The 19505-nt window shown below is 42.5% G+C and overlaps 1 protein-coding gene across 2 annotated transcripts; it reads left to right on the top strand.

Annotated features, from left to right (window-relative positions):
- Nucleotides 1-1783: 1783 nt before the first annotated feature.
- Nucleotides 1784-18327, top strand: JPT1 (Jupiter microtubule associated homolog 1). Of its 2 annotated transcripts, XM_061616131.1 has the most exons (7): nucleotides 2156-2367; nucleotides 3588-3716; nucleotides 3798-3876; nucleotides 7751-7896; nucleotides 8677-8774; nucleotides 10891-10912; nucleotides 17304-18327. In XM_061616131.1, exons 1-7 carry the CDS (start codon nucleotides 2247-2249, stop codon nucleotides 17450-17452), a joined length of 744 nt encoding a protein of 247 aa, XP_061472115.1. In that variant the 5' UTR covers nucleotides 2156-2246; the 3' UTR covers nucleotides 17453-18327. The 2 variants fall into 2 exon arrangements, with proteins under 2 accessions (XP_061472117.1, XP_061472115.1); XM_061616133.1 differs by lacking the exons at nucleotides 2156-2367; nucleotides 3588-3716; nucleotides 3798-3876 and adding an exon at nucleotides 1784-1953.
- The last annotated feature ends 1178 nt before the right edge of the window (nucleotides 18328-19505 follow it).

The raw sequence follows: 19505 nt of genomic DNA, 5'->3' as shown, positions 1-19505 counted from the left end.
GATTTGGAAAAGTGAACAGAAATACTGCTTTCAACAGCAGTACTGAGGGTCAAGGGTTGTCTATGAATGTGGGGAAGAAACTACATAGTATTGTTTGATGCCTCTGCTTAAAGTAACTTCACACTGATTTTGCTAGCATTGTGTTGGAGAGTTATACTTGAGAACAGCATCTTTTAACAGTTCTGCTACTAGAAAAGTAAATGATGCACTTCCTTTGTATTTGGTGCTGTTATGTCAGATCATAGCATAACAAACTTGAAGCAGGGCTATCAACAGTCTGCAAAGATTTATTCAGACATGCAGTTGTTCTCTTCTGTTGTATGCTGTTGTATGTGTAGCTGCAGACTTCCTCCGGTGTTTTGCAGTGAAAGCTTATTTAGTTTTAAAATTTATTTTACTTAATATATGCACATGTTCACTCTCTCAAGCTTCTAAACATACTAGATATACTAGAAACCCACAGCTCTGGGAGGGGGAATGAGTAGTAAATCTGTAACGCTGAGAAGTATTACTTTTATAATCAATTAATAGTAAGCAAGATGCTACTCCCTATTCAGCTGCTTTCTCCTTTCAAAGCATCAACTTCAGAGTCCATCCTGCTATTAGGCAGGGTGAGCCACCTCAGGCAGCTGACTTTGGGTGTCATAAAAGAGCAGAAAATTGTTTAATATTGCATTTTTACTGCCAGAGCAGGTGAGAGGCACTTGTGAAATTTTCTGCTTCAGCTTCCAGAATAACTTGGCCAGCCTTGGGTTCTATGCACCGTGAGGGGTGTGTGAGAGAGAGACCCTATTTGCTGCTTGCTCTGCAAAAGATCTTCTGCCATCCCCTATTGCCACTGCATTTCTCCTGGAGCAAAGCTGGAGGCACGTTAGGAGAATCCTGCTCATCTAAAACATCTGATGTTTAAATACTTAGCACGCTTAAATATATAAAAAGAGTTTTACAAAGCAGCTGCTGGAGCCTACACTTAGTGGAAGGTCAAGCACCATGCTGTGTCTCATTCCCACTTCTGTTTCTTCGGCGGAAAACTGCTTATTTCATGGTTAGTCATGCTGACTACAAGAGCAATTTCGTCAGTTTTCCCCCTTGTCTGCCCCTCTTCTTGCCCATCGTAGTTAGCATACACCACAATAGCAATCATATATGATACCATGGTATTGCATCCTTCTATTTTGATTCCCCCCCCCTTTCATGAATGTTAGTATCGCACAGTTCAATTGTGTTTTGGAGGCGCGAAGCTAAGGGGCGATAATGATCTGAGGCATTGTGTTGAAGTAACTTGCTGGTGATGTGCCGCGTGGTTGTGTAACTTGAAAGCGCAAGGCGATACGTTTCGTATATTGTGTTAAACCTAGTTTTAGGCATTGTATGAAATGTAGGGTTTATGTCAGGTTCCGGAGTCAGACTGCTCTATACTGCGGGTTTGCTGCTATGCCACTCCCTATGAAGGGATCCCCTTAAACTGCTATTTCATAAGAAAGGCTAAGGACGTTGTTATTGCCTCATGTGTAGTCCAGCCAATCCCAACTCACTTACCTTGAGTGGCAGCCACACTGTTAAATCATAAAGGGGATGAGCAGCAAGAACAACCAATAACTGCAAAGTAAAAGTATCCCTCGTCCAGTCTTATTTAAGCAGTGGAGGAGAGTACTGGTCTCTGACACTTGGAGGCGGAACAATATCTGGAGTGACACAAGGCTGGCAAATAAGATTGGGAGATCGGATTTGAACTGTCCAATGAAATGACCCAAGGCATGACGGGTATAAAAGGAGCTGCCTACACCGGGTGGCTTTTGCAGTTGTCGCCGGCAGTAGTGGAGTGAGGAGGTGCGGGAATATCATCTTCCGCTTGCCTCTTACTGGGGCGGTTTCCACATTCCAGTTCTTCCCCGCCATGACCACCACGACCACCTACAAGGGGATGGATCCCAGCGGTCGAAGCAGTTCCAGGTTCGTCTGGGATCTGTTTAAACCGTTTTCCAGAGAGAAGCGGGGGAAGGGGAAGAGAACTCTTCATTTAAACAAAAAAAAAACCCCCACGCTTCCGATTCTTTAAATTTCCTTTTTCTTCCTCGGCATGTGCGAGGAAGGGAGAGGGTGAACCGTTACCGGGTAAAATCCCGTTCCTGTGGCGTTGGGGGAGGCGTCGGTGGTCCTCACTCTCAGCGGCTGAAAGGAGGAAGGAGGGGTGTTATATCGGAATCTACGCACTACGTGTCTGCTCCCCCCGGCCGCTTTTTGTAATGTGGGGAGACACGCGGTGGCCTGTTGTTACTCGGCGGCATCTGCGTGGAGGTTCACATCCACGCCGCCCAGATGCGTCTCCGGCGAGCGAGAGCGGCCGTCGCCTTCTCTTTTATGTCTGTAAGGATGCCCAAAAGACAGGCGCGGTGTCGGCCATTCTCCGTTGTTGGAGGGGGATCGGCGATGCTCCTTTCTCCGAAGGCCTCAGTCGGTTTCCGGACCTGTGGCATATTTATTGTCACTTTCTTGCCCCCCCCCCCTTCCCTTTGTACATTACGACAGCCGGGAGGAAGCGCTGTCCCTGCTTCTTGGCTTCGGAGTTGCTCCGCGCTGGGAAATGGAGAAAGGACACACCATATTGCTTTGGGAGCTTTTAACAGACTAATCTTGGGGGAGGGTGTTGTGTGTTTGTGAAGAGCCCTCCCCGTCTTTTTACTTTTAAAGATTCGCCACGAGGCTAGTGCTTGGACTAGTTTTGAGCTGTCGGCTTTCCGCCGTGTATAAGATCTTTGGGGCTTGTAAGAGCGGGGCCGCACCCAGCGAGGAACCTGCTAGGGGGCCGCTGCGCCTTGTGCCTGCCCACAGGCCTTTTTCCTTTCTCCTTCCCCAAGAAACAGCTGCCTGGGGTGGGGTGGGGTGGGGTGCGGGGGCAGGCTCCAAGGCTCAGTGGAGTCTTAACTCCCTCAGCAGCCAGCCTGATCAGCGTGTCTGCTCCCCAGCCTAACAAAGGCGGCATCTACCCCTCCCCGACCAACTCAGCAGCTGGATTAGGTGCTCTCAGAGGCTGTTTGCGTCACCCTTGACACCGTTTGTTGGCCTCCCTTTTTGCCTCTCTTGTATATCTTGATAGCGAGTGCCTTAATCTGGCATGGTTTCCGCGAGTGATTCCTCTCACTGGGTGGGGCTTGAGCACACTTCTATTGTCTGGCATCTTTGACTATCTCTACCTGTTAACTCAAGGCTTAGAAGCTTTGAATATGTCAGCAATTTCTCCTATCCTCTGAAAAGCTGTTCCCAGCTTAGTCCAACTTCTGCATGTCACTGGAATCTCAAGGAAGGCTGGATCTTGGAAGGAGTGAAGGTCTATTAAGCTTGTTGTGTACTGTTGCTTTAAACGGTTTGGATCTTAAGAAGCAGGTTTCAGTGCTGCTACTTTGAGGATCTTTTGTACTGGTCAGCACCCTGCAGTGTTGCATTGGTTGTTCTTAGGGTTACAAGGGGAGCATGGGGTGGGGTTGGGGGGGATAACTGGATCTTTTTCAAAAGGCAGTTTGAAGAAATGTCTTGTCTTGGAACAAAGGAACTTGGTAGGGGTTGAATGACTTCATTTGCCTTGCAAGATCAAGACGGGTCAAGCCAGTCCTATGATTGGGAATCCAGAGGCTCCAAGCTCTGCTGGTGGCAGCTCTGTGGCAACCAAAACACCTTCCATTCATGTATGGAGAAGGGGGACATAAAAAGCCTGGCAGGTGGAGTAATTGTTTTCTCAGCCTCTTTGCTCCCATTGGAGCCAATAGGAGAGGAATTAACTACACCCCTTTCTGTTCTAGTGTTGTCCTGGGGTGAGGAACCTTCTTCAGCCCAAGGGTTGCATTCCCTCCAGGCAATCTTCTGGCAGGTGAGCAGCAGGTATGGCAGCCAATAAAGGACCATCATAGTACAAGGACACAGCCCAGCCAAGCAAAAGCACTGGAAGAGGGGGCAGGGCTGGTTAGGGTGTGCTGTTGGGAGAGTCCTGATGGCCTTATAGGGAGGCCCCCTTTGGTCCCTGGGCCCTTGCAGATTTTCAGAATGTCCATAAATTGGGTTCACAATCCAGTGTATATGCTGCAATCCATGCCCTGTCCATGACTGCGCCCCATTTTGGGATATGCACTGGCAACTCTGCCAGCAGAGCTGCTTAGCCAGCACTTTGGCATTTCCATGGGTGTGTTTTTGATGGGAGGCAGCAGTTGCTCATTTCCAGTGTTCTTCACAGCCTTTCACATCATCTGAAGATCCCCTCAGCTGACAAACCAATGAGCATAGAATTGCACCCTAAATGGCTGTATTACCGAAGGAGGAAACAAAGATCTGTGTTCTATAACAAAAATAACTTAAGTTACATGCCTTTGATATAAAGATGCCACAGCAAGCTTTCAAAGCCATTAAGTAATGGTTTTGAAATTGACTTCTTCCTAACTATACAAAATGTCACAAGAGATTTGTGTAGGGATGTATGTTTATGTATTTGTGTAGGGATATCTCTTAAGTTCCTTCTAGCTGGAGGAAATTCTATAGTATGCTGTATTTATATACCACTTTTGCTAGTTTATGAATTCCATGGCACACACCATGGTGCAGTAGAAAGGTGTATCTGGTCTTCCAGATGTTGTCGACTACAGCTCCTGTTACTTCTCTTGCTGGCTGGGGCTGATGGGAGATGGAAATGGACAGCCTTCAAGTCAATTCTGACTTATGGCGACCCTATGAATAGGGTTTTCATGGTAAACAGTATTCAGAGGGTGGTTACCATTGCCTTCCTCTGAGGCTGAGAGGCAGTGACTGGCCCAAGGTCACCCAGTGAGTTTCATGGCTATGTGGGGATTTGAACCCTGGTGTCCCAGGTCATAGCCCAACACCTTAACCACTACACCACACTGGCTCTGTAATAGGAGTTGAAGTCCAGCTTTATCTTGAGGGCTGCAGAGTGCCCACCCCTGCATTAGACTACTTTCTTGAAGTGTGATGTCAAGCAGCAATCAGTGCTGTTGTTTTTTGGGGGAGATGAGATGTTGTGAGAGGGCAAATATGAGTGATGCCGATGGGATCTCTAGGGCACAAACAAGGCTATACTCAAACGATTCTTTTGTAAAATGCAAGCACTTTTTTCACAGAAAGAACCTTCTGAATTATGAGGACATGTTAAAATTCTGTTTGCCCTACTTAAAACTTGGCTTCTGGGAGCTCAGGCATTTGCTTGTTAGTTAGTTTATTAGATTTATATCCCACCCTTTCTCCCAGTTGGAGCCCACGGCGATGGAGCTTTTTGTTAAAGGCTCAACTCTGAAAGAGTGATGGACCGTGCATAGAACTACCTCATATTATTTTTGAATGCACTTGTTTAGATACCTCTGTTGAATAAGAATGGCCTCCAGGCAACAAGGTTGGGAACTTTTATTACAGCTTTTTCTTTGCATACACCCTTCCTTTATACCATAAATGACTGATCTAGTATGCAGAGGCAGGTTCTTCTTTGTGAGACAGTAACTGTTATGGGCTTAGTCAATATTGTCTCCCAAAACAGCTTGTAATTAAATCCACTAAAAGGTGTAGTTAGGGATGTGTGGAGGTGTTCATGGCAGTCTTTCCTGGTCACTGGTACTTGCTGCCCTACTCACAGTACCAGCCCCTTGCCTCCAGACCAAAGGAGCATAAAGGAAGTGCAAATGCACTCTGGAACTAGGGGATGGCAAAGATCCCAACCCACAGAAGCAGCCCTTTCCTTCCTCCTTCAGCTTTGTCACGGTGACTGCTGAGTCCTTTTCACTTCAGCATAAAATGTTCATGCATAAAAAGGACTTTCGTATTGGAATGTATGCTTTTGGCAGCTGCCCATGAGTGAAGATCCTATATACATGTTGCAAGAAAAATGGTGGTGGATACCTGGATTTCCATCCAGAAATGACTTCCTTTAGGAATGATGCCTGTAGGATTCCTTCCAGTGTTTGCGTTGAGTGCATTCTGTACACTCAAAATGGGGGTTCCAGTCGCCTGCCAGCTGTTAAGCCCTGTTAAGGAAGATGGTTCTTAATTTTAATTTTGGTTTCTCTTTCATTTAATTCAGGAAAAAGACATAAAATGTGGATGACTTCCAAATTACCTGAAGTTGGATTGGATTTTTAATAATGCAACTCACATATGAACCAAAATCATACTTTGCCACATTCATGTATTTGCTACTTAATTGCAACAGTTGCCTTGATGAAACTGACTGTTAATTGTTGGGAGGTACAGCTTTTCTGTCTTGAAGTTTGCTCTTGGCTATGTGCTCAGAGTGTTCTTAAATGTATCTAAAACACTTTTATACAGTAGGTATGCTGAACTTCCACAAAATTGCAACATTTGATCTTTCTGAAGCATCTAGTTAGAAATTTGTGTACGAGGCAAATCCAAATGACAGAGGACTCAAACAGACTTTGGCAGTGTTTATGATGTTTTGCAGACTGGTGTGGTGGATTGGCAACATCTAGGTAGAAGACCCTGGCAAAAAAGATGTGCTAGAAGAATTCCCATTTCTTAGGTTAATAGGGATGTTTACAGATTGTTTGTGATATAGCCGAGTCGTGGAGTCCGAGTCAGAAGCAATTTTGGGTGGAGTCGGAGTTGGTAGAAATGTTCCGACTCTGGCTTCAAAATAAATTTTGATTGACAAATTTTTTAAAATATAAATTCATAATGTCAAAGAGCTTCTCATGAAGTCAGCTGTAGTTGAGCATTTCACCATAACTCAAGATGGAAAACATTTTGTGTGTAAGTGTATGACACAGGACCCAGATGAAGAAAAATGCTGTGATGCCAAGATCAGCGCATATTCAGGCAGCGATAAAAATGCTGCTACGAGAGCTTCCAATTTAAAAAGACATTTACAGCCCTTTCCAGGGCTGTGGAGTTGGAAGCAATTTTGGGTGGAGTCGGAGTCGGACAGTAGAAAAATAGAGGAGTCGGAGTCGAAGGTTTGGCGTACCGACACCACAGCCCTGCCTGTATGTTTATCAGTGGCACTATGTCCAGAGCTTAACATCTGAAGTACACTAAACCATATCTAACATCTAGTTCAAAAGAGCTCTGACTACAGTGCTATACTCCTTAATGCACTGTTCCACATTGCAAGGCTAGCAGTCTTTAATTGTGCTGAAGTCAGGTATACCTACGGCATGATGTGTTGCTTATTGATCCATGGATCTATGGCGTGTTATCAGAACAGTATGACAATTAGAAATAACTTCAATTTCTGATCCTTTAACTTTCCTTCAGTCTGACCTTGTTCTTCTATGCTTCCTTCTCACAGTTACTGGGAACCTCTCTGTTAGAAAGTCCTTCAGTATACTTTGAAAACAGTTAGACTGACTTGATTCTCTGCCCGCATACAACTTTTAAAATCTTTCTTGTTTATGAGTGGGGCAACTGGTTGAGAATTCCAATTACTTTGAAAGTGCTTTTAGAGGTAAAAGGGTCTGGTGGCTAAAGTGTTCAGTATCATCCTTAAAAGAGATGTCTTGATGTCATTGTGTGATCATCTCTAATCACTAAATTGCAAATGAGCGCCTCATGTCATCTCAGTTGAATGAAAGAGAATTGATGAGTTCTTGGCCACTTCTTTTTATTCATGTGTGAAACACAACCAGCTGGTTTGAAATGGGCTAAAGGTGTACCATGTCTTATAGGTTTATTTCATCATGTTGCATCAAGGTTACACTGTAGACTAGAATGCTGTAAACATAACTTTTGTGTCCCTTTATAGGGTCCTTCGTCCACCTGGTGGTGGTTCCAATTTCAACTTGGGATTTGATTTGCCCAAAGAGCAGCAAGGAACAAGAAAGAACAAGATGGCATCCAGTATCTTTGGGACTCCAGAAGAGAATCCACCCTCCTGGGCTAGGTCAACAGGTAATTAAATAATAATGGGGAGCCCCTGCTTGAATATCTGGATTTGGATTTAGGGACTGTGCTTCTTGACCTTGTTTTGGAGCTATAAAATAGTCTTTGCCAGTCAATGAAAGCATCGCTGGAGAGAAGATAACTTTCAATTTAGGGCTTGTCCATACTTGAGCAGTGCTGATGGGTGGAGAGCATGAACTACTTCTCCCTCTATTGGGAGAAGCCCTGAGATTATAGGGTATTGGTGCAACATATGGCAGTAGTAATAGATATTGAGCCATTGTCTGCTTCAGCCAATATCATTTATGATCCCTTGGCACAGGGGCAAGTTCTAGCCTGTATGCATGCAGACTCTGATGACCCAGTCTGTACCACACCAGTGGCCATGCCAGGTACAGATTATCTGCATGTAAGAATTGGAGAAATGTTAATGGCATTGTAGTGGAAAATGAGTGAATAAATATTTATGTTAATGTAAGCTGTTTTTAGAATGTCTGTGAAGCGTTCAGCGAACTTTTCCTATAAATGAAGAAAACTGCATAAAGTTTGGAAATGGAATAGGTCAAATGGTAACTGCTGGGACAAAACACTTGTGCTAAGCTAAAATGCTAGCAGATGCTTAACATTCAGAAACACTTTATATAGGGTGGCCTTAGATTGTGCTGGTTAAAGTGTGTGTTAAGCAGGTACAAAAAATGGGTAGGTTAGATGCCTTTGCTTAGAAATACATGATTTTATTACTGTGGGTATTTGCTTTATATACATATTACAGTGACAATTTATTCACAGCACCTAAGTCCAATGATGTCAATGAAAGTTCTGAAGTACCTGAGTCACGAAGGAAAAACTCTTCTGATGCCAACTCTGGTGACTGTGTAGACCCAAAGGTAAGAGCTGCTCTCCTTTTCAGTTGCAAATATTAAAATGGTAACAGAAAGGTGGCTTTGCTGTCTTATTCTGTTACCTTCCTTCTTAAGAGTAATTTTACCAAGATTTTCCTACTCCTTGATAGATTCAATTTCAAGCAAAACTGCTGCTCTGAAAATACTGCTTTTGCTTGCCACCTGAAGGTGGGCTCAGGTGACCCTGATAGCATAGCAGCTTGCAGTCCTTGGTGGGAGTGGTAGGCGAGCCTGCCTCCTATTGAAGGGTACCTTTTGTGCTGGTTCACATTGTTGTGACTTCAGTAGATGTGCGTGTGTTTAGGGGTTCCTCTAATTTGAATAGGGTGGATCATTTGCATGATGGTGCTTTTTTGAAGCTAAGTTAACATAGGTAAACTGCCCCCGAAGTTTGGTTTATATACCAGATCATTAGTAATCAAAGGTTGGCCTGTGCTAGAGATGCTTCGCTGCCTACTAGCATGGTTTCATCCTGTTGCTCAAATAACAGTAGAGTGATACATATTTTGTTATAGGCCTCTAAGCTTTCTTTGGGTGTACATGGTGCTAAACTAATTTATCCACAGAAATCACTTTTTGAAGTATTAGAGTTTTGTATTTTACTTTGCAGATAGCTCTTGATTAATATGACAAGTAGGTGAACCTTGCTTATGTTCAGATTTTCCTCTCAACGCTTTATGGTATAACAGTCTTTTATTTGCCCAATATTTGCGTGTTGATTTTCACACTTGCAGAGGAGCTTGTGTCCATGTGTGTTTATCTGTTTACTGCAGAATTAAAATGTGTAGGTGAGCCTACATGCACCTAATTCAGCCCATGTAGACCCCTATGCAAACATGAAATAGGGGTTGGCCAGCTCAGTTGCAATCCCCAAAGTGTATACATTCCAAACACTTGCATAGACTCTGGTTTCTGGAATCTCTCTACAACAATAAATAGTAAAAACATTTATTTAAAAGAGGTTTGAGATCTTCAGGATTCAGAGCAATCCAATAGGATTGCATTAGCTAACATATCTTAAAGTTTGGCTATAGCTGTGCAGTTTCTAGACATTGGTCTAGAAGAACAGCCTTTCCCAACCAGTGTGCCTCCAGATGTTGTTGGACCACAATTCCCATCTTTCCTGACCTTTGGCAATGCTGGCTGAGGCTGATGGGAGTTGTGGTCTAACATCTGGAGGCACACTGGTTGGGAAAGGCTGGTCTAGAATTTTGCAGTGTGTTTGAATCTACCTCTGTAGTCTAGCATGCTTTTTTCTGAATTAAATTGGTCTGAGGTGGCTTCCAGGCAACCTCTTTGTTGGGCATTAATCCTGATTGGTTTTGTACAAAATTTGTGCAGAGGTTATTCAATGGCAATGGCAAATGGTAGTTATCCCACACTTTACAGTGCTTTTTCCCCATTACGTATTGCAAAAAAGTCCAGTTTTCATCTGTAAGAGCAGCGTACTTGCATCCTGGGAGGTTGTGAAGGTGCACTATATTGCACCAAGGACATATACCAGCATCTGTTTGAATAGATAAGATACATGCTCAGAAGTGCTAAAGTGTGGAAGCGACCTAAGAATAATGTTTGGTGATATGTAAGAATAAGAACATCCAGCCCTCCAGAAACCACCTCTGGTATGTGTTTAATGGTCTGTTATGGGAGCACCTTCAAGGGTAGGTTATTCTACGTGGGAAGTGATTGAATAATCCAGGCACTCTTGATGCAGCAGAATTTCCAGCACCTGTAGAGGCTGACTAGAAAGAGGCAGGGCCAAATCAGTAAAACATGCGGCCACACAATAGACAGCTTCTTCTCTCTGTGAGTATTCAAGGCTTACATACTCCTAGTTTCTTTTTTTTGGTAGGGGACAGCAGTTCCCTCCTCGTATGCTAGTGTGCCTCAACACAGAGATTGGAAATGAATGGTCTTACAAAGTGGAAAATGCATGTCCATTATGACTGAGTTTTCATAAATCTCAAGACTACATTCACTGTGTCAGGTTTCTGCTATTGATAAATCTGCCTACTTTTGTTGGCTCAGCTACAGAAGTAATATTCGCTAGCTGGTGGTAACGAAGAAGCGGAAATAACAGACTTTTTTATTATTATTGCAGGGCGGAGAAGCTGAAGCTCCTGGTAAGTACTCCCTCCCTTTTTCTCTAAAGAAACTTGCTTTCCAGCTTGGGGAGGGGGGTGCACTGAATCAATATGAGATCTATATTTGAGGTCTTAAAGGATAAATGTGGATTTTACAAGGACCAGGATGAGTTTTGAGGACAGATGTCTTTATATTGAAGAACTGTCTGTCAACTCTCTAGCCCCTTGGTCTTGCACAAGGCTGCCCCTTGGACTAGTTCACACATGAATAAATGCAGAAAATTTGATTCTCTGTGTACATGGGGTATGGGTTTCGGGTGCTCCTGCCACCAAACGTAATATGTGGATTGGGGTGTGGGGTTGTTTTTTTTGCAAATGTGAGGAACTATTAAAAGTGAAGCAAGCGGGAGGCTTCCATGAGCCCAACTTATTACCACTGAGTGTTCATTTTACTTCCAGTTACGTTTAGGTAATAAAGCGAGTTAGTCTTTATGAAGCTAAGCTTTCCAGACCTGTCACTTGTAAAGGCATAGCTCTGAGACTTTTAAGGGTCCTGAGCTCTCTGAGAAGGCTGCATGTGAATGTGTGGTGTGACTAATGGATTTTACCCAAAAACCTACACTTGAGCTTTCCAGCTTAGGTAGTCCTTCTTCTGATACTGCAGTACTCTTATTTGTGGTGGTTGAACAGCTAATGGCATGAGAAATGCCCACTACCATGTGAAGAGGCTGCTGGCAATACTAAAGCAGCCCAAAGTCAGCACACTTGTTTGCGGAAGAAATGGAGTGGATAGAATTGAATAAGTCCAGTTCAAGCAGAACAGGTATTTGTGATGCTTAATGTCATGTGCACATGGGTATCTTTTATCAGCTGTGAAATAGAACGCCTTTCTTCTGCTAGGCAGCTGTCATTATTCACTTAATCTCTCTCTATAGGCTTTTTGTAGACCTTTGCCTTCTCTTAGCTCTCTTTTTACATGCTTGAAATGGCTTTCTAAGATGACTGATCTTCAGAATTTCAGCAGAGAGCCTTAGCTGCCTCCTCTGTCTAGTGCACACCAAACATAGCTAATCTCAATCTCCCTGTGTTTGGTGAAGAATGTTTCTCATTGAGATGGATACAGTTTTTTTTCATCTTGCGGTTAATCGTCCAGAAATCTGCCAGTTGAAGTAGATTTTTGAGTCAAGGTCAGAAAGACAACCTGACCGAAGAATCACAAGACAAATCCCAACTCGACAAACTCCCATTTAAAACCCATACATGCATTATATCATTACAGTCCAAGAACGGGATTGTAACATGCTACAAGAAGAGCAAACCTCATGCCACTGGCAGTTAGGGAACTAGATCTCGGGTAGCTAAAATGGGGCCCTCCAGATGGACTGCAACTCCCATCATGTTGGCCATCAGCCATGCTAACTATAGCCACAAAAACATATGAAGGGAACCTACCCCTCCTTTAAATAGTTGGATTTCAGTGTGAGGTTGGACTTCCAAAGATTGGTGGATGGAATGGGGAGGGAACCTCTTCTAATCCAAACAAGGTGCATGCAGGGAGAAGCCTGGGCAATACCATGTCACCCTGCCCTTTTATATTTATGAATCTGGATACACTGTTTTCCCTCCCCAAAGTGTTGTGATATGCGCTGGGTCCCAAAACAGGTTGCCTCTTTTCTCAGGTGTTCTTTCTGTCTTGGGCTAAAGATGAAATGAGGACTGCCAGAAGTTGTTCTGTCCTTGCAGTTGAGTTTCAAGTAGCTACGATGTTTTGGGAAGGCTCCCCAAAACACAATTTGAGAATTTTGAGGTCCTGTCCTCTTACCACATGTTGAACATGAACTGCACAGATTATGGGCTGTATTCAATGAGCATGTTGTGCTAACGGAAGCCAGCACAAGGGTTCGGCTAGTGCAATAGGACTTCCCACTTCCTTCCTTCCATACCCTCCCCAAATCTACTCTAGTGGGTTGCGAGAACCCCCAGAACACTGTGCAGGGGAGGAGAGGGAAGACTGTTCTGTCAGGCAAGCAGAAATGCTAGTGCTGATGGAACAGTCTCCTTGGCATTACATTGATACAACCCTATGTGCTTCATACCACCATGGAAAGAAGTGAACTCCTCATGAAGGGCATCTGCAATTGACATAAGCAAAGGAGAAAACTTGATTGATGCAGGCAACTTCTAAAGAAAATTGATCTTGTTTCTACTGATGCTTAGCTTGTATGGTAACAATCATGTTTCTAAAATAGTGTGTTCCCAAGAACTGGGATTAAGAATGCCTTCTTTGCATTTCACACGGCCTCCCTCCTGAACAGGAAACTATACAAGTTCCACCCACTTCCCCAAGCCAGATTGTTGCCCTGGGCTCCTGCTGGGAGGAAGGGCGGGATATAAATCAAATAATAAATAAATAATAAAAATTTCTACTTATTACCAGTTTCTTAAACCTTCTAGTAAGCTTGGAGTACTGGTGAGAAATGAAAATAGAAAGAGAACAGGCTCCACTGCTTATGGTACAAAACTTTTTTTATTTTAGTTCTACACATTTCAGAGTGAAATACTCCTCCAGGAGCTTGAAAAAGTTTGCATGTTCTTTACATTCAGAAGCACCTTGCTCTGAAAATCTGAACTTAAGAATCACCTTTGAACAAATTATAAGGCAAAAAAGAAAATGTTGCCTCATGAGTTGTTCAGGTTTTCAGAACAAGGTTCTTCTGAATGTAAAGAACTTGCAAACTTTTCAGGCTCCTGGAGGAGTATTTCACTCCAAAACGAGAAGAATAGAGCTAAGATAAAACTCTTGTGCTAGTAAGCACGGGAGTCTGTTCTCCTTTCTGCTTTGATTCTTTGTGGTGCTTTTTCCCATCTCCCCACGTGGACTGGCAAGAGAGGCAGGTTCTTGTCTTGTTGGCAGCCAAGGCTTGGTTAAGGAAAGAAGCAACAGGAAGAACACCTGGTTTCTTCAAACTACAGCACATGTGAAGAGCCCCTTGGAGGCTGCCAGGAACCCTTCTCACCGGAGGGCAAGGAGCACTCTACCCTGCCAGCTGGTGAGTGGAATTGTAGACATCTGCTTCCAAGTCTAAAGTCTGAGCAGATGAGTATTCTGAGGGGAGAAATGTATTTACCAAACAGCATTGATAATACCCATAGCTACGTATGGTCAGATAGGTGTAGCTATACAAGTGATTAGCCACTGAATTCCTTAGCTCTCTTGGATTCCTAGAATAAATAGCAGGATGCAAGGTCACCTGGGAATCAGAACATGATGCATGAGAGCTAGTTTCAAAAGTGGTTGCAGGGCAGGTTAGCCATTATGCCGTTTAAGGATAACTTGTTGACAGCTGAGTAGCAAGATAGCATCTGCCTATAAACAGGTTGTTTATATATGAAATGGTCCCAAGGTGGGCTCTCCAGCTACTTAACATTTTTTACTTAAACTGGAAACTGTGTGCTCTGTACAGAATTGTCAGTTGAAATGTATTGGGTGAGAATTCTGAAGAACCTTGACATGTGTTTACATGACCATTATAACATGGGCAGTTAGTATAACTTCCGTCTTTGAGGTATTTGCAAGCTGGCTCTTGGTCAGTCTGAGATAGGTAGGATTACTACTAGGATCTGGAAGATGAAGCAACATTGGACTGTAGTGTTATATGCTGGCTATACTGTCCAAAGGAACAAAGGCGAAGTCTGGAATTATGCATGCCTACTTCATAGAAGTAACTGATTATTCTGAGTATTGGACAATATAGCAGTCAAGGAACATGAATTGTTGGCCTCAGCAATCCTCAATTTTTGTGAAATTAGTAGTATACATCTTAAAACTGTCACAGTACATTACTTCTGAGGAATTTGGGCTATGTTTAAAAACTACCAACTGAACCTTTTTTGATCTTGCTCAGAGCTTAAGAGCAGCCATTCTAGAAACAAGCAGCAATGGTAGCTAAGACACTTTCCAGTACAAAGATTATTGAAAAAGTTTGAAAATTGCAAGCAGCTGTCGCGTGGAAACTAAGCTAACTTTTAAAAAAATCTAATTTGATTTCTCTTCCTGGAAATGTATTGGTATTAGTACAATGAATTGTTTGTACTTAGGCAGGTAGGAGTTACTGAGCAAAGCATTTCTCTTATTCTAGCCACGCTGCAAGACTGAACAAGAATAGTCTAATTCAATGCATATGCAGGAATTCTATCCATGTAGCCAGTCATTAGTGTGTTGGCTAGGTTGTAATGACCAGGCTTGGCAAATTGTTCATTTCAAAGCTTTGGTTGAAACATCTGAGAAAGCTGCTTACCAAGGAGTTTCTACACTATCTGATTAGGTGATTAGGATATATGGTGTACCTAGTTCTCCGGCCAAACTAGCACATCAAGTGCTGTTAGACATGCTGCCTACATTCAGTTTCACAACATTAATAGTGTGTTCTGCCAATGCTGAATATGCTTACCATAAACAGGTGCTTGAATTAAGCAAATTGTTAGATGTGATAATAAGGATGCTTGTACAATGAATATTCACCAGCACGTTCAACAGAAGGATGCATATGCATAACGTGGATTGATTGTGATGCACTTCCCTTGCTAAATTGGATGGCTTAGATGGAGTTTTTTCCCCTTTTTAAAATTACATTTTTATTGTAAGAGACAGAAAGAAAAACAGTACCACCCTGAGCTCCTTTGGGAAGAAGAATGGAATATAAATTTAATAAATGATATTTTATTTATTTAAAATATTTCTATCCCGCCCTTCTACCCTATAATAGGGCACTCAGGGCGGCTTACAAAAATAAAATCAAACACGTACATAATAATATTGTAAACATTAAACTCACAAAAACATTAAAATTAATTAAAATACATAAAATACTATAGATATAGATATATATACACATATGTATATGCACACACACACACACACACACACACACATACGTAATTGTGATTAACCAAATTACGTATATATATATACGTAATTGTGATTGTGATTAACCAAACAGAGGTTTTTATTATATTAACAAAATGTTTCAGCTTCCGCCTTCATCAGCTGCCAACATACAAATGCTGTTACCAAGGTGGCAGTTATAGAGCTTTGAGGATGGAATGCTCAGAGGGGCTTCCTTTGCAGAAGCTAAGTAGTGGTGGTACGGTCCTCCAGGTTCAGGCCATGTGGTGCCAATGTGTCCAGGGAGTAAATCCAAAAGTCCTCCCTTTTGGTCAATGCTGCTGGATCTGCTGGCATCTCTATTGCTGTAATGGAAAAGTCCAACAGGCTGTGACCCTCGATGTTAAAATGATTTCAACTGGTTGCTCCACTTTTTTTGTCAAAATTGCCGACTTGTGGTTCCTGAAGCACATGCGTAGGTCAGTTGTGGTCTTTCCTATGTATTGGATATGACATCCTGGTCTTCTGCACTCGATGATGTAAACTATATTGCAGGACCTGCAGGTGATGTTCTGTTTGATGTAATATGTCCTGCCTGTCCTAGTGCTTGTAAAAGTGGCTGTCTCCAATGTGTCCACAGAGTAAATCCAAAAGTTCTCCCTTTCGGTCAATGAGTGGGGTTCTGATTGTTGCTTTCAAAACTGTCTGATAAAACAAACTGATAATGGCTCTGTCAGGACACTGGAATACATCAGAGTTAGATGGAGTTCTTGATGGGTCAAAACCAGCCACCTTACTCTGGGCAGTTGGTAAATCTTGGAAATATTTATACAAAACGGGGATTTGCTCTGTTCTGGCTTCTATATTTGAAAGAACTTGTCCTTTGCTGTGCAAGGTGTAGCTCAGGAATGGGAAACCTGTGGCCCTTCAGATGTTGCTGGAATCCCAGCTACCATCAGCCCCAGCCAGTCTGGCTAATGATCAGGGATAGTGGGAGTTGTAGTTCAACGTCATCCAAAGGCAACAGGTTTCCCTTTTATGCTATAGAAGAACAGAATGGTTACACCATGGAACTTTCTCATGTGCAGTCCTGTATAAATCAGATGAAGCCCACAAAAGATGCAACCCCAGACAAGTATATTTGCTGGGTGGAGCTGTTAGGCAGCAGTTTTCCCCTCTCCTATTGTTTAAGTCTTATGGAGCATAATCCAGCATAACTTTGATACTTGGAGTCTGAAGCAGGGATACTAGCACAGGTAGCGGATAGGACACAAGACAGCTGGGCTAATGAGACTCCCATTTGCCTTCCCCAACCAAGTGCCCTCCGTCCCACTCCCAACTCCATCATCCCTGATCATTGGCCATGCTGGGTGGGACTGATGAAAGTTGGAGTCTAGCATGTGGGAGGCGCTTCAGGTTGAGGAAGGCAACTGTAGGTGTTCAAGCACAAACAAACCTTTTAAGTTTCCTACAAACAATGGTAGGTGCTCAGCTGAGAGAGAATAATTCTGTTTCCACATGATCATTGCTTTTCTTTTCTTCTAGAAAACACAGAAGTTGAAATTGAAACTGCCTCGGGCCTGAGTGAAGAAAAGCCCCTGCCGGCTGCACCTGTCCCTAGTCCAGTAACCCCAGCACCTGCACCATCTAGGAGAAATCCACCTGGTGGAAAGTCCAGCTTAGTCCTTGGTTAAACTTGATCCTCTCTTGCTCCTTCTAACTACTTGGAACTCATGTCTCTCATCTTTGTTTTCCCTCCATGCTTGTGAACTGCACAACTTGAGCCTGACTGTACATCTCAAACTGTCATTAAAGAAGCACTTTATGTACTTCATCTTTTTTAAAGGAAGTTTTTTTCAACTTCTGTCTTGTCTCCCTTGGGTCTACTGGAAGTGGAATGTGTAATTTCTTTTCCTAGTGGTAGACGTAGAGCAGTGGCATTCCTCTGCAGCCCATGGCTGATGGAAAGGTTACTAAGGTATATAGTAGTGTATCATAAACTAGGCTGGTTGGTTCTGAGTGTGCTAGGTGGCATTTTGTCATGAAATTTGTAGAAACCCCTTAGTGGGCTTAGAAGGGTTGAAAGTCCAGAGTTGCACAGATCAGAAGACAGTTGACAAATGTACTCCCTCTCACTTTCCTACCCATTGCTGCAAAACATACCAGTTGGTTATCCAAGGAATCATGCAATAACTGGTAAATATCTGAAGCCCTGTTGCGTGTTACAGAACAATAACAGCCGTGGTGCTAGTGATTACCATGCTGCCTTTAACAAGAAGAAACTTGGTTCAGGCATGACAAGATGGGACCAGTGCCAAATAACAGGGCTAGTGATGTGAGATGCTGTTCTGTTGCCCCAGTATCAGGCCCAACCTTAAGTGAAGGTGGAACGGATCTTAACAAAAGTAAGTATTGGGTAGAGGAAGCTTCTCTTTAAGAGTCCAAGCGACTCTAGTGCTATGCATGATCATGCTGGTGCTTGACCATGAGGTGAGAATCTCATCCTTCTAAATGTGTGTTGTATCTTGATAAAGCTGGATTGTTGCTTAAATAAATAATATAGAAATTTTGAAGTGGTGTTGGAGCTTTATTTTCAGGGCCTATTTGGTATGTTGCCTACTCATCACTCGAATAATTCCTATGTGGAATCCAGAAAAAATCTAAAACAACTTGGGTAATTTCTTAAACCATTTCCCGTATACATTTCCTATACAAGCAAGCATTGCTCTAATGATGTTGGCATACTAGTTTGCTGCTAATTAGTGCCATGATACTAGAAAGTTATGCACATCTCATGTTTTTTTGTACTACACTGTAGTAACTACAGAATTATATCTGCTTAAAAGGTTGTGGGGAGCGGAGTAGGAATACAGTGTTGATAGCTTTTGTCTGGCTTTTTGTACACATTAAGGAATACTGAAGATCTCTTACTCAAAAGAGTAGAATTTTCTAGAAATGGCTAGTAGTTACTGAACAGAGCGATGTTCCATGAAATAAGTGAATGTTTAGTCAATATTGGGTACTGTTGGTACTTTCTAGGTTGAATATTTAGAATGTTTTAAAGAAGATAAAGTGGTGGTCCTTAACTCCATGGACAATATATAAAGAAAGGGATGGAAAAGGAACAAGATTTTATTCATTTATGGTGGGGATGGGAAAAGGAAGTTAAAAATATTGGAGAATGGTGTTTGGGTTAATTGGAAAAACACATGAAACATACAGAAATACATACCACAGATGTTATGTTTTAAAGGAATTTGTAATAGGTTGATGATAAACAAAAATAGTCACTAGATCATAGAGAGAGCTGGATAAAATCCAGTACTCATGACTTGCCAGTTCCTGGGTCTTCTAGGAAGCCTGCAGTTTAAAAAAAAAAGTACACTCGTGCTCAGTTGTATCCATTTATTTCTTGTGGTTGGTTTTTAAATGAAGAATGAGGGTTTTAACTTGGTTTCAGTTTTTAAGTGTAGACTTAAAAATAGGATAGGTTTGTATCCTTGATTTAATTTCAAATAACTTGATTTAAATTGGCCTATTAAAAAGCATTTCCATTTTTTTACATTAGTGTAAATGCCATTTTACACTAAAAAAGTATTTTTTATGTTAGTGTAAATGCCATTTTAATGTATGCATTGTAGCCCCGTACAAGGATCTTTCCACCTCAAAACATAATACATTTGATATTACTTGCAGCATAAAATGCTTAAGGCACCCTACAACCTAAATGAGAATAAAAGTAAGATA

The sequence above is a fragment of the Rhineura floridana genome, chromosome 3 (assembly GCF_030035675.1).
Source record: "Rhineura floridana isolate rRhiFlo1 chromosome 3, rRhiFlo1.hap2, whole genome shotgun sequence".
In the NCBI taxonomy this organism is placed as follows: Eukaryota; Metazoa; Chordata; class Lepidosauria; order Squamata; family Rhineuridae; genus Rhineura; species Rhineura floridana.
This window is presented reverse-complemented; position numbering and strand designations above follow the sequence as displayed.